Source organism: Canis lupus, chromosome 9 (genome assembly GCF_011100685.1).
Source record: "Canis lupus familiaris isolate Mischka breed German Shepherd chromosome 9, alternate assembly UU_Cfam_GSD_1.0, whole genome shotgun sequence".
Lineage (NCBI taxonomy): Eukaryota > Metazoa > Chordata > Mammalia > Carnivora > Canidae > Canis > Canis lupus.
In genome coordinates, this window is record NC_049230.1 from 567,091 (window position 1) to 581,052 (window position 13,962).

The 13,962-nt window shown below is 57.7% G+C and overlaps 1 protein-coding gene across 1 annotated transcript; it reads right to left on the reverse strand.

Moving 5' to 3' along the window:
- Positions 1-1,100: 1,100 nt before the first annotated feature.
- On the reverse strand, positions 1,101-5,797 carry FN3KRP (fructosamine 3 kinase related protein). Its single transcript, NM_001114639.1, has 6 exons — positions 5,657-5,797; positions 3,638-3,789; positions 3,214-3,305; positions 2,553-2,635; positions 1,591-1,713; positions 1,101-1,439 (listed from the first exon to the last, which is right to left on the reverse strand). The coding sequence occupies exons 1-6, from the start codon at positions 5,795-5,797 to the stop codon at positions 1,101-1,103; spliced, it is 930 nt and encodes a 309-aa protein (NP_001108111.1).
- Positions 5,798-13,962: the final 8,165 nt, after the last annotated feature.

Genomic DNA, 13,962 nt, shown 5'->3' on the forward strand with positions numbered 1-13,962 from the left:
CTCAGGCTGCCCCATCCTGACCCGGGGTCTGTGCTCTTCTCTTACTGAACACTCAAGAAAAAAAAACTGCTCTTAAGAAACAGTCGTGGGAAAAAAAAAAAAAAGAAAGAAAGAAAAAGAAACAGTCGTGGGGCCTGGGGGACCCGGCAGTGGAGTGTCTGCCTTCGGCCCAGGGTGTGACCCCGGGGTCCAGGGATTGAATCCTGCATCGGGCTACCTGCATGGAGCCTGCTTCTCCCTCTGCCTGTGTCTCTGCCTCTCTGTGTGCCTCTCATGAATAAATAAAATTTTTTTAAAAAAAGAAAAAAGAAACGAGACCGTATATGTTTATGGTCACAAAGGTTTTGCAAACAGGAAAGATAAAGGTTGAATTACGACGCAAACGAAGGAAATACACAGTCTTGTGCATCACTCAAATCACTCAAAGTTTATTCAAATTTTTATGCAAAAGACTTTCTCAGCATCATTGCCATTGAGGAACACCGCCCATCGCTGCCAGGACGAGGACAAAGGGAGGGCCACTGGTTCAGCATTTTTTATGCAAGGGAGTAAGTAACTCGCAAGCTTTACAACAGCATCGGGACGGGTGCTAACGGGGGATTCAGCGGCTCCTAAATTTACCCAAGACTAGCAGTTTGGTCACTCCCAGAATCAACGTCCAGACCCGTTGGCCTGCGGCACAGAAGGAAAGGGAATGTGCTCGGTTGAAATTGGTCGTTCTGAGCCACTCTCGGTTCTGGATTCATGTCTACACCACGTCTAACCCCGGACATCGGAGTCGCTCCTGGAGATGAGACGGGAGGAGCTGAGGCGCGAGTGCCCAGCAGCACCTGGCTAGCGGGCCTCGTCCCCCTCAGCCTCGGGCAGCTGCTTCGATGGGACCCACACGCCCTGGTCCCTCCAGGCACTGCACTTCCAGTGAGGCTCGATCCAGCTATGAGTCTAACGAAACGTGCGGCCTCGGGAGGACGGAGCCTCTCCTCCTGGTACTTACAGGGCTGGGAAGTCAGTGTGAAGAATCGGGGGAGACTGGGGGAGCCAGGGGGAGCCGGGGGCGGGAGGCGCGGACCTGGTGCACCTGCACCTCCGGGCCCGGGAGCTCATCTGACAAGGTTCCTCATGATGTTCAGGGACGACCCTCTGTACCCCGATCCAAAGTGATTCCAGTGGTTCAAGTAGTGGAAGAGCTGATAGAGCTGCAGGCGAGCCTCGAAGCCCGGGGCCTTGGGGATGGCGCCGTGGTAGGCAGAGTAGAAGGAGCGGCCGAAGCCTCCGAACATGCCGGCTATCGCCAGCTCGTACTCCGCGTGGCCGTAGAAGGAAGCCGGGTCGAAGATGACAGGCCCGGAGGAGTCCTCCGCGACGTTTCCGGCCCAGAGGTCCCCGTGGAGCAGGGCCGGGACGATGTCCAGGTCACGAAACAGGTCAGGGATCTTCAGCTGCAGGGAGGACAGGCACCCTCAACAAAGTGAGCGACACGTGTGGGAGGGACAAGGATGCTTTCCTGCAGGGCGCACGAGCCCCCACGGCTGGCCCAGGCCTCCTCCTGTGCAGACCCGCCCCCAGGCCCTGCCTCAGGCCTCCCCTCACCTGCAGAGCAGACCAGAGTTCCCGGGCCTCCCTGTCCCCAGACCCCTTCTCCACCATGTCCATCTGGGGCTGAATGCGCTGCCGGGCATAGAAGGTCACCCAGTCGTCCTGCCAGTCATTCACCTGCGTGGACAGAGGGCAATGCCAGGGCCGAAGGAGCATGCTCAGAGCAGAGGGGCACCGCTGCAGGGCTGGGCCGCGGGGGTGTGCGGCCAGCAGGCGGGATGTCTTGGGCCAGGCTGGGACCCAGACCCCATCCCAGGAGTGGGACTCTCCCGGGGCAGAGCACAGAGGCCAGTCGGAGGAGCTCCAGGTGCTCCGGGCAGCCCACGCTCAGGTGGAGCACGGCCCCAGCCTCCCGCAGCCCCCCAGGACTGCCCTCCTAAGTGCCAGCATGAGGAGTCGTGGGAGGAGACGCTCCGAGGAGACGCTGGAGACACTGACCGGCAGGAGGGCCCACCTGCCAGCCAGGTGTCTGCAGGCATGCGGGGCGAGCTGCAGGCAGGGGGGGAGGGAGCAGGACCGGCCGAGGGCCCCCGGGGAGCCCAGCCCTCACCGCGCACCTTCTCACTGCCAACCTGCTGGCGTCCCCCCGCGGACCCCAGGAGGCTCCCAGCTCACCCAGGGAGCCCCTCGTGAAGCCACCTAGCCCCCCGCTCAGCATGTGCTGGGTACTGGGAAGAGCGGGGGGACGCTCGCGGGCAGCCAGCCACAAAATCCTACCACTGGAATGTGCAAGCCCCTCGCACCCCCCCACCTGGAGAACCTGCATCCTGATCTGGTCCCGCGTCTCTGAGCTCACCCACGGGTGACGTGGGCAGGCCTCGCGTCAGACTCTCAGAAATTAGGATAGACGAAGGGGGCAAAGACCTGAGCTAAGTTCTGTAGAAGCCGGGCTTGTCCGGGCCCCAGCGGCCCACCTGGCAGGCGGCAGGAGGGAGGCAGGCGCTGGTGCCGCTCACCTGGGGGAGGTATCCACAGCATGTCACCACGTCAAACCCGAACTTGTCCACAAAGGCCCGGTCCACCTGCCCGCCTCCTTTCCCTTGGGGGCAAAAGCAACAAAGAGAGACAACTGGCGCCCACGCTGCCCAGGCGGCCCCGGACTCAGAGGGCTCCAGGCCTGTGCCTGCTGCGCCCTTCACCCACGTCCGTGCCCAGAGGTACGGAGCCTCCTCTGCATCCCCTGTGGCTCCCCCGCACCCGAGCACGTGCTGAGGCCTGCACGACGTGAGGCCAGACGGGGCAGCGGATCCGCAGCCATCTGTCCCTGGCGGGTCAGCTGTCCTGCCCGCACACTGGCCCTGGGGCCGCACACGGGTTAGCAAACGTCCAAGAGGAAGAGCCCGGAAGGTTCTGTGGACACCAACGGCAGGCTAAGGCCCGAGGCTGAGGCCCAGTCCCGCATGGGCCATTCTCAGGGAGAAGGAGCCGTGGGGGCAGCCAGGCAACTCCGGGGAAGGAGGGGTACAGGGGCCACAACAGCATGGGGGTCGGGGGTCGAGTCTCGGAAACACTCGCCTTCCTAACGCTGCGTCACTGCATGGGGTGTCCCCCACCGTGTGGAGCCCCAGCCCGGGGTCCCCAGCGCAGACCCAGCCTCACGCCCACACGGCCACGTACCCACGGTGCTGGCCTCCTTCCGGAGCGTCTCCCCAAGCCTCTTGTTCTCCAGATGTAGGTCTGCGAGCTGGGTTCCCAGCCTGGCGGCATGGCTGTGAAGCAAACAGCGTCGCTAGGCGCGTGGACGTGACCGTGCTCACACCTTCCGCTTGCTCTCGGGCTCGTGCGGCAGGTCCAGGAACACAGAGTGGGCATCAGCGGGCGGGGGGGACACGGGCCCCGGGGCTCTGATGCTCCGTCCCGGCCTCTGCCGGCAGACCTCGGGGACCGCGTCTGCCCTGGGCTGCTGAGCACGTGTCCCTCGGCCCGCAGCACCCACGACACGTGGGGCCACAAGCTCCTTGAAACAACACCCCCAGTGCAGGCGTTCAGGGTGAAGGGACCACCCAGAGGAAGAGCAAAGCCAACCCAGGGGGGCACAGACCTGTCCAGAGCCCGCATGTCCACGTGCTCCATCACCAGCGCGCTGCCGCCGCCCGGGGCATCAAGGACCTTGATGGGCTTGGGCACCCGGACCGTGTCCGTCCTCAGGATGGCGGTCAGACTTGCCATCTCACCTTCAAACATTCTTCTGGCCTTTCCGAAAAACAACGGAGGGGAAAGCCAGGGGAGCAAGGTCACTCCCAGAAACGGTCTGCGGCGTCTTCTCAAGCGCGGCGACATCAAACCAAGGCCGCCCTGCCGGCGCAGGCCGCTGTGCCCGCTTCCCAGCAGGGTGGGAGCCAGAGGGTGGCACTCTCTCTGTCCGGGACCCTGCCCTGCGCTCTCGGGGGCAGCCCAAGGCCTCGAACGTGCCACCCAACGTCTGGTGCCCGCCACCGCCACTCCTCCCTCGCAGGGGAGAGCAGCCCAGCGGCCCACCCCGTCCTCTCCCCAGTCCTGGCTCCCCCAGGCTGCAGAGCCAAGCCTTCCCCTTGTCTCCGTGCCCACCCCGCAGGACCCTTCCCCAGGGCAAGTACCAGCCTGGAACACACCCCGAGCTTGCAACCTGTGCGACGGCCCCCACCGGGTCACTGCAACAGCTGCCTTGGTGTGCCCCGGTGTGCACACGCCTGCGGGCACAGAGGCCCCTTGCCTGCAGCCCCGCCCTTGCTCGTGGGGGGGCACCCCTGCCTGCAGCCCCGACCCCACCCTTGCCAAGTCAGGTCCTTCCTCCTTGTGCTTGAAATTTCAACGAAATTCATTCCAACTTCTCAAGTCTCCCCCCCCTCCCCAAGCACCTGCTCCCTCTAAAGGAGGTTTTTTGCTTTTTGTTTTTCACTCAAAACACTACAGGGACGTGAGCAGAATCGGCACAGGCTGCGGGCTGCACCCGGGTCCCCGCGGACCTCGGCCGAGCGCAGGGGCCGCAGCCCAGCTTCCTGGACCCGCTGCCCCCTCCCCTGCAACATCCAGCTGCCCCGCCGGCCGCCGGCCCACTATCAGGACGGACTCCAGGGCCCGCGGCAAGTCACTCAGGCCCCGCGCCGGCACAAGGGGTGGCAGCACCGACCTCATGGGCTGCCTCACGAGCAACTGAGCCGCAGTTGACACCGCGGGCCTGCTGAGATAAGGGCTGCGCCCTGAGGACACTTCGGTCAGGGGACAGGGGGAAGACAGCTGCGCGGCCACACCTCGTCCCAGAGTAGGGTAGGGGAAGGAGAGTCAGGGGTAGCTCCCGGGACGGCGGGGGGGGGGGGGGGGGGGGGGGGGACACTTGGGAGCCCAGCACAGGTGAAGCCTCCCTCAGAAACCACTGCTCCGTGGGGGCAGGAGATGCAAGCAGCTTGGGGAGGGGAGGGCAGGGGAGGGCAGGGCCAGAGGGCCACACTGGGTGGTCGAGGCCCCCACGTGGGCAACATTTTCTGCCAGGGACAGGCTCTGAGGGGCGCCAAGGGTGGGGGTGGGGGATGGGCGCTGGCCTTGGGGTCCTGTGCTCCAGCGCCCGCGTGGGGAGTGACTCAAAGATCAAATCCCAGTAAAACAGAAAAAGACCATGGATTCTGCTGACAAAAGGAAATGAATGCAAGAGGCTGAGCAGCAGCAGCGCCAGCCCTGCGGCGGTTGCCCAAGGCCGGTCTCCCCAAGGCCCCCGACCCCGTGGGGGTGGGAGTCAGACCAGGGCGCTGCCATGTGACCGGGAACAAGGGGGGTGCTGAGCAGGTTGGGGGACCGTCGGGGGGGACGACAGGCGGGACAAGGGCGAGGACGCTGCCGAGGGAGGGCGGCCTGGGGCACGGCCCCCCGCAGCCCACTGACCCCGCAGGCCTCCTGGGCAGGACTGCGCACGGGGTCCCGGCCACGAGGATGGCGGCGGCTTCACCCCCACCCCAGCCACACCACCGCCGCGACCCCGGGCCCCTGACCCCTGGACCCCGGGCCCCGGGCCCTGACCTTGACCCCAGATCCCGACCCCGGATCCCCGACCCCGGACACCCCCCGCCCCGCCTACGGCCGCCCTGACCTCCGCCTTGGAGTTCACTTTCACAAACACGCGTCCCCTGTCCGTGTCGTAACTCTGGCCCTGGCTGATGCACCCGCCCCCCGAGTGACCCGTCGCCCTGACGAAGTCGCAGCCCAGCTCCCGCCTCAGCAGAGCCTCCATGGTGCGCGGGGCGCGGCCGCCGACCGCCGGGCCCGGGAGACGCCGCCCGCGGGGGCGCACAGTGATTGGGTGAGGCGCTGAGAGGCGGGACCGAGCCAGGACGCCCTGGGATTGGCTGAGACGCTGAGAGGCGGGACCGACCCGCCAGAGCACCCTGGGATTGGGCGAGGTGCCGAGGATTAAGAGGCCCGGGTCTCCAGGTCGCCTTGGGATTGGGTAAAGCGCTGAGAGGCGAGACCGACCCGCCAAAACACCCTGAGACTGGGTGAGACGTTGACGGGCGGGGCTGGGCCGCCAGGACGCCCTAGAATTGGCTGAGATGCTGAGGGGCCGCCAGGACGCCCCGGGATTGGGTGGAGCGCCGAGAGGCGGGACCGAGCTGTCAGAATGCCCCGGGATTGGGTGAGGAGCTGAGGGGCGGGCCCGAGCCGCCAGAGCGCCCCGGGATTGGGTGAGGCGCTGAGAGGCAGGACCGAGCTGTCAGGATGCCCCGGGATTGGGTGAGGCGCTGGGGGGCGGGCCCGAGCCGCCAGGACGCCCCGGGATTGGGTGAGGCGCTGAGGGGCGGGCCCGAGCCGCCAGGACGCCCCGGGACTGGGTGAGGCGCTGAGGGGCGGGCCCGAGCCGCCAGGACGCCCCGGGATTGGGTGAGGCGCCGCAGGTGCCGGGCTGGGTCCTGGCTGTCGCACCCTGGGCCCGGGTGACAGAGCGCCCCCTTCTGGCCTCTGCCGCATCTTAAGGGAGGTTTGCTTTGGTTTTTATGCACGTGATTCTCAACTGGCTTCCGTCTCGCGACTAAACCGGTGACTTGAGCCCTTTGCTCCCGGCATGGGGTCGTCCCACGGAGGGGATGGCAGGGCAGGGACCGGGAAGATGGGATATTCTGGGAGAGCGGAGGACCAGCCCAGGGCCCGAGGCAGGACCGGAGCACGGGGAGGGCGGCCGGTCCACGCCCGGAGGCGCCCGGAGAGCCCGACGATCCACATCGCGGAGAGCCTCGTGCAGGCCGCGCGGACAGCAGGACCCGCGGGTTCGCCAGGGTCACGGGGCTGTCAGCTGCGCACCCCCTTCCGCTGCAGACGGGCACGCTAAGCATTTCAGGGGGAGGGTTGTGCGTTGATCAGCTCAATTCAATTGATGTGGATCAATTCAGTTGATGTACACGAACAATAGTATATGTAACTTGTGCATTCAGAGTTCGCGCCCGTCTTAAAACAATTCTCGGAGAGTGGGGACCGGCTGTCTCCCATTGGCTGGGCTGCGACCATCTCCCATTGGCTGGGCTGTGGCCGCCTCCTATTGGCTGAGCCACGGCTGTCTCCTATTGGCTGGGCTGTTGCCAGGGCAGCAGGCTAACCTTGCGTCCTGCACCTGGTTGCTAAAGTAGTACCACCTGCGAGGAGTCTTTCTCCCCGTGGGTCTGTAAGTGGTAACGGTGCTGGGTACCCAGAGGCCCCTGCTGGTCGCCTGACTCCATTTTGGTGAGAGTTGCCTTGATTATTTTTCACAGCTCACTATGAAAGATTAACTAAGGGATCCCTGGGTGGCGCAGCGGTTTGGCGCCTGCCTTTGGCCCAGGGTGTGATCCTGGAGACCCGGGATCGAATCCCACGTTGGGCTCCCGGTGCATGGAGCCTGCTTCTCCCTCTGCGTGTGTCTCTGCCTCCCTCTCTCCCTCTCTCTCTCTGACTATCATAAATAAATTTAAAAAAAAAGAAAGGTTAACTAAGCAGATTCTATAAAGAACCAAAAGAGGTTTTACAAATAAAAAACACTAATTAATTAAGTAATTACATCACCTACATTAAAATTAAAATGTAGAGCCTACTGGGCGGATTTAACAGCTTGGATGAGAGGATTAGCAAATCGGAAGATGTCGGAAGTCACGAAGAGGGGCGCCTGGCTGGCTGAATTGGTGAAGCGTCTGCCTTCAGCTCAGGTCATTATCCCAGGGTCCTGGGGTCGAGCCCTCGTGGGGCTCCCAGCTCAGCGCGGGGTCTGCTTCTCCCTCTCCCTCTGCCCCTTGTTCGTGCCCTCTATCTCAAATGAATAAATAAAATCTTTTTTTTTTAAGAAGTAATTAAGAATGTGGCACAAGGAGACAAAGAGGGAAATTGCAGGCAAGCTAGGAAACATGGAAAACAGTAGATATCTAGCTGCAGTTCCAGAAAAGGGGAAAGGAAGAGGCTATACTTTAACAGAAAATGACAGAATGTTCTAGAACTGACAAAATACACCAACTCTCAGATGCAAGTTCCCCCCAAATCTTAAGCTACATAGACTAAAATTTTATATGTAGGCAATAACAGTGAAATTGCAAGCCACCAAAGGCACAGGAAATCCCTAATGTACCAGCAAGGAAAGTCAGATTGCTTGAAAAGATCTAACGTAAGTTTCCTGACGTTAATACTGGAGGCCAAAGGTAGTGGAATGATTGTCACCGAAGGAATATGACTGCCCCAGAGAAATACCTTTTCAAGAGTGAAAATGAAATAAAGACATTCTTCAGGAAGATGGTGCAGTAGGACACCCAGATCAGTGTAAACAACCTAGAAAATGACCTCAAGACTGGCAGAACAGACTCTCCACAGCTACACGGAGGGAAGAGGCCACAGAGCCGAGGGTAGGAAGGGCAGAGATGCGGTAGGGAGCCAAGCAGATGGAGGGACCGTCCTGGGCAGGGAGGGATGCAGGTGCTGGGAAGGGAGAGGGCCAGAACCTCACGCCAGCCACCCAGGGCACGGGAAGCCTGCATGGAAACCAGAGGAGCATAATTGCACAAGTTCATACAGTCTGTAGGGCTTAACACTTGAAACTTTAAGACATTACTCAGACTGAAGGCCATTTGCTTTTATTTCTAGTGGTGCAATTTTCTACCAGCAGACGCTGCCAAAGGAAAGTTAAAAAAAAAAAAAAAAAAGATGCTTTTCAGCCAAAAGAAAAGTAATCAGGGAACCCTGGGTGGCGCAGCGGTTTAGCGCCTGCCTTTGGCCCAGGGCACGATCCTGGAGACCCGGGATCGATTCCCACGTTGGGCTCCCGGTGCATGGAGCCTGCTTCTCCCTCTGCCTATGTCTCTGCCTCTCTCTCTCTCTCTCTCTCTCTGTGACTATCATACATAAAAAATTAAATAAAAAAGAAAAGTAATCACAGGTTGTAAAGCTGTAGCGCAAGAAGGAGCAAAGAACAAAGAGAGTGGTACATAAATGAGAAACTCTAATTAAATAGATCATACAAAATAGCAGTGAGCCATGTACGATAAAAAGAGAATTTGAAAAGCAATTGACTTAATTTTTTAAAGATTTTATTTATTTATTTGAGACAGAGAGAGAGAGAGAGCACAAGCAGTGAGGAAGGGACAAGCTGAGCAGGGAGCCCAATGTGGGTCTTGATCTCAGGACCCTGAGGTCATGACCTGAACTGAAGGCAGACACTTAACTGACTGAGACACCCAGGTGCCCCAAGAGGGTAGATTTAAGCCAAATATATTGATAATTACATTAAGTATAAGTGAACAAAATAACCCAGTTGAGAAACTAAAAATATGACACTTGAAAAAAGCAAAACACAACTGGTTATATGTTCTGTGAAAGAGTGAAAAGTAAATGGGCAGCCCAGGTGGCTCAGCGGTTTAGCGTTGCCTTCAGCCCAGGGCATGATCCTGGAGACCCAGGATTGAGTCCCACATTGGGCTCCCTGCATGGAGCCTGCTTCTCTCTCTGCCTTTCTCTCTGTGTGTCTCTCATGAATAAATAAATAAAATCTTTTTTAAAAATTTAAGAAGAGTCAAAAGTAAAGCATAAAAATAAGAAAAGATTGGGCACCTGGCTGGTTCAGTTGGAGGAGCATCTGACTCTTGATCTCAGGATCATAAGTTCAAGCCCCCCATTGGTTGTAGAGATTACTAAAAATAATGATAATAAACTTATTAAAAACAAGAAAAGTCAGATGAAGTACCATACTAGGTAAGCGAAAGTTATAAATATAACTACATTGATATCAGATGCATAGATTTTAAGGCAAGCACACCTCCACATCACACAGTTCCAGGGGTGTCAGCTTCACGGACCATGATATAAACTCCCTGCAGGGGTGCAACTCGCTGGACTGGGAAAATGCATTATTAGTGACAAAGGTGGTCATTTCATAATGATGGAAGTTTTAACACAGAGAAGGAAAAACATTTTAAAGATTTATTTATTTATTCAGAGAGAGCAAGAGAGAGGCAGAGACAGAAGCAGGCTCCATGCAGGAAGCCCGACGCGGGACTCGATCCTGGGTCTCCAGGATCACACCCTGGGCTGCAGGCAGCGCCAAACCGCTGTGCCACCGGGGCTGTATGGAAAAACATTTTTAAATATGGATATAGCCTCACCCTGTGAGCTGGGCAGTGCACAACCTGCATAACAATGTTTGGTGCCTCTTCCTAAAATGAAAGACAAAACTATAACTCTTTCAGGAAAAAAAAAAAAAAACTAAGAGAAGGATGTCTTAAGCAAGACACAAAGCCTTAGCCATAAACTACATCAAAGTCATTAGAATGGAGACTTTCTTCTCACCAAAAGATAAGAGAATGAAAACACAAACCACAAAGTAGGAAAGGGTACTTTCAATACATATAACTCACAAAGAATTAGAATCTCTTTTTTAATCCCTAAAATGTAAAAACCTTCTACGGGGATGCCTCGGTGTCTCAGGATAAACCCAATAAAAATTCCTGGATATGGGGTGCCTGGGTAGTTCAGCAGTAGAGTATCTGCCTTCAGCTTAGGGTGTGACCCTGGGGTCCCGGGGATCGAGTCCCAAGTCGGGCTCCCCGCAGGGAGCCTGCTTCTCCCTCTGCCTGTGTCTCTGCCTCTCTCATGAATAAATAACTAAAATCTTTTTTTGAAAAAAGAAAGAAATTCCTGGATATGTGCACCAAAAGGATGTTTAGAGTAGAATGACATAATAGCACAAAACATAAATCGCCTGGGGTGAACACATCTACAAGGACCCTCGGGAGTCATGACCTGTTTACTCCCCTCCCCTGAGTGCAGACAGAGCCTGTGACGTGCTTCTGACCAGGGGAATGTGGCCAAGGTCGTGGGATGTCACTCTTGTGATCACGTTATATTATGTGACTCTGTATTAGCAGACCCGAGCAAGAGATTTTCCTGGTGTCCTTGCAGAAGGAAAAGGCTGGGTCTGAAATGTGGAGCAGGCACCTAGCTTCTGGGACGTGAACGTGGGTCCAGTCAGCAGCTGGTAAAAGGCTGGGGGTCCCGGGCTGACAGCCAGAAGGGAGCAAATTCTGAAGCCAACAGTGTCCTGGGAAGCAGATTCTTCCCATCGAGCCTCCATGTGAGAATGCAGCTCGGCCAACACTTGGCAGGTGTGCAAATCCCCGAGCAGGAGACCGGGTCACGCCGTGAGCCATGGGAACCGTGACGTAGGTGGGCATGGCTTACCCTGCTAGATCTCTAGGCACGTTCATGTTGATCTCATTAACTGAAGAAGGGATGAATAAAATTCAGTTTGTTCATCAACGGAATACAACCCAGCAATAACCTACAAAACCTGCAGTTGTATTCGGCAGCTGCACATGCCCTTTACCAAAAAGGAAAAACATGAAATAACAGACACAGATTCCATTTTTTATAAAGCCACAACTCTGTAATTTAGGAATTCACATCTGGGTGGTAAGATAAAGTGAAGCTAGCCAGCGGTCCTACCCGGTTTCCAGCGCTGCCGTTTAACAGTGCCCTGCACCGTGTTAACAACAAAGTTAGTTTCGTCCAGTTCTGAGCCAGAAACTCGAGGTCGAGCTGTCGTCGGGGTTGGCTCCTGGTGGGCTTGGCCTCGGGGTTCGCAGACCCCCCTGTGTGGCCCGCGTACTGCGCACCTGTCACCTGCCAAGCGGTCTGCGGCCTCTCTGGCCCGGGCTGCCCCCCAGGTGACCGCCCCCGGGGTGACTGCCCCCTGGGTGACCACGTTGTCCACCAGAAGCCCGGCTCCAAAGGCGGCACAGGGCGGATTAGGCTGGGACCGTGGATGGGAAGCGGTGGACACAGTTTGCAGAGGTGGTGGCGGAGCCAGATGCCGTTGGTGCCTTGACCCCGCGGCCAGCCTGAGCTTCTCCAGCTCCTGGGACCGTGAGGGGTCCCCCCGGGGGGGTGCACTCCAGTCACCTCCCCGCCCTGTGGGGCTCCCCGGGTCATGCCCGGGTAAGGGCCTTGCACCTGCTTCTGGGGGAGGTCACCCCAGGGCAGTGGTTGGCCACGTAGTAGGGATGCTGTCGCACTGGGGAGGCACCTGGACATGTTGCATTTCCTGACCTGGGGTGAGTTATAACCTGACTGTTCACTTTAGGGTTATTGTTTTTTTTAGGACTGTATTTATTTATCTGAGAGGGAGAGAGAGCGCAATAGAGACAGCGAGAGCGAAGCAGGCTCCCAGCTGAGCAGGAGCGGGTGCCGGGCTCTAGTGGGTCAGGTGGGCGGGGGCGGGCGGGGGTCAGGAGAGCGGGCGGGGGGCGGGGTTTGAGAGCGGGCGGGGTACTGGGCGGGGTCTGGGAGGAGGGGTGGGGCAGTGGGCGGGCGGAGTCTGAACGGGGCCTGTGGGCGGGGCTTTGGGGCGGGTGGGGCAGTGGGCGGGGGTCTGGGCCGTGGGTGGGCGGGGTCTGGGAGGAGGGGGTGGGGCAGTGGGCGGGCGGAGACTGAACGGGGCCTGTGGGCGGGGTTTGAGGGCGGGCGGGGCAGTGGGCGGGGTCTCGGCGGAGCAAATGCACCTGGACACCTGCATCAAATGGATTCTGTCGATCGACTCTTGCACTTTCTGGAGCACCCATGAGGTTACGGTTTTGCCTAAAATAGGTTTTATTTCTATGGCGGAAGAACAACTGGCACCTTGGCTGTGAATTCTTGGTGAATCACCAGCAAGCACGCAGTCGGTGTGAAGCTCTGCTCAGCTGCTGGTTGCTATTTAATTCTTGTCAGCAGGGGAGAGAAATGAGAAGAGTTAATTGGTGTGTGCAAGTGCCTGGCTCTGGAGAAAATACGGTCAGTCCCTTTTTAGTTCCTCAGTCTATTTTTACCTAAGCATCAGAGAAAGAAACCTAAGAAACGCGTTTCCATAGTCAAATGGGATAAAAATATGTAGAGATTCTGCATCTCATCCAGAGATGGCAGGTATTTGTTCTCTCCTCCACCTCCCGTCGTAAGGGCCCCTGGATGGAGCTCTGCGCAGTGTGACGCGGACGCCCACTGTGTGGGACGAGCTCTGTGCTGCAGACACAGGACAGGTACCTGGCGGCACACGATTAAACAGTCCCCACAGGACCCTGTGACTCCAGGCTGACACTAGAGACAGAAAAGCTTATACATCCACGCAGAAACCTGTACACATATGTTCAGAGCAACCCTATTCTCAGAGCCAAAGCGTGGAAACAACCCAAATGTCCACAGATTATTAATCCACAGATTAATAAGCAAAATGTGGTCCCTCCACACAATGGAGTATTATTCAGCTTTAAAAAGGAAGGAAATTCTAACACCTGCCGCAACGTGGGTGAACAGTGCAGACATGCGCAGGGAAATAACCCAGTCACAAAAGGAAGAATATTGCCTGATTCTATTTATACGAGGTTCCTGGAGCCGTCACATTCCTAGAAAGTAGAATGGCAGTTTCCAGGGGCTGGAGTGGCCGGTGGGGAGTTCGTGTAGAATGGGGACAAGGTTTCAGCTTGAGGAAGATGAAAACGCTCTGCAGAGGGATGGTGGTGTTGGTTGCACAACAGTGCAACTGTGCTTAATGCCACTGAGCTACACACTCAAACATGGGTAAAATGGTAAATTGTTATATATATTTTACCACAATTTAAAAATCAAAAGAAAATAAAACTGGGGCTGTGTTGCTGTACCGACCAGCTCCAATGTTGGGAGCTGTGGTCAGGGCCTCTGGTCCTCCCGGTTTCTCTGGGTCCTCCTTTCCTCAGTGCAGGAGGGATTACAAGCCCACCACCCAGGGTTGCCATGAGAAGGTCAGCACAGATGTCCTGGGGCTCTCACCACAGGCCTGGAGCACTCTACACCCCTGCCCCTAGCCCCAAGGACAGTGTGGGAAGATTCTCCTCCCCCTTCCCCGGGGTCACATGTGACCTGCCCTTACCACCTAATGCCACCGTG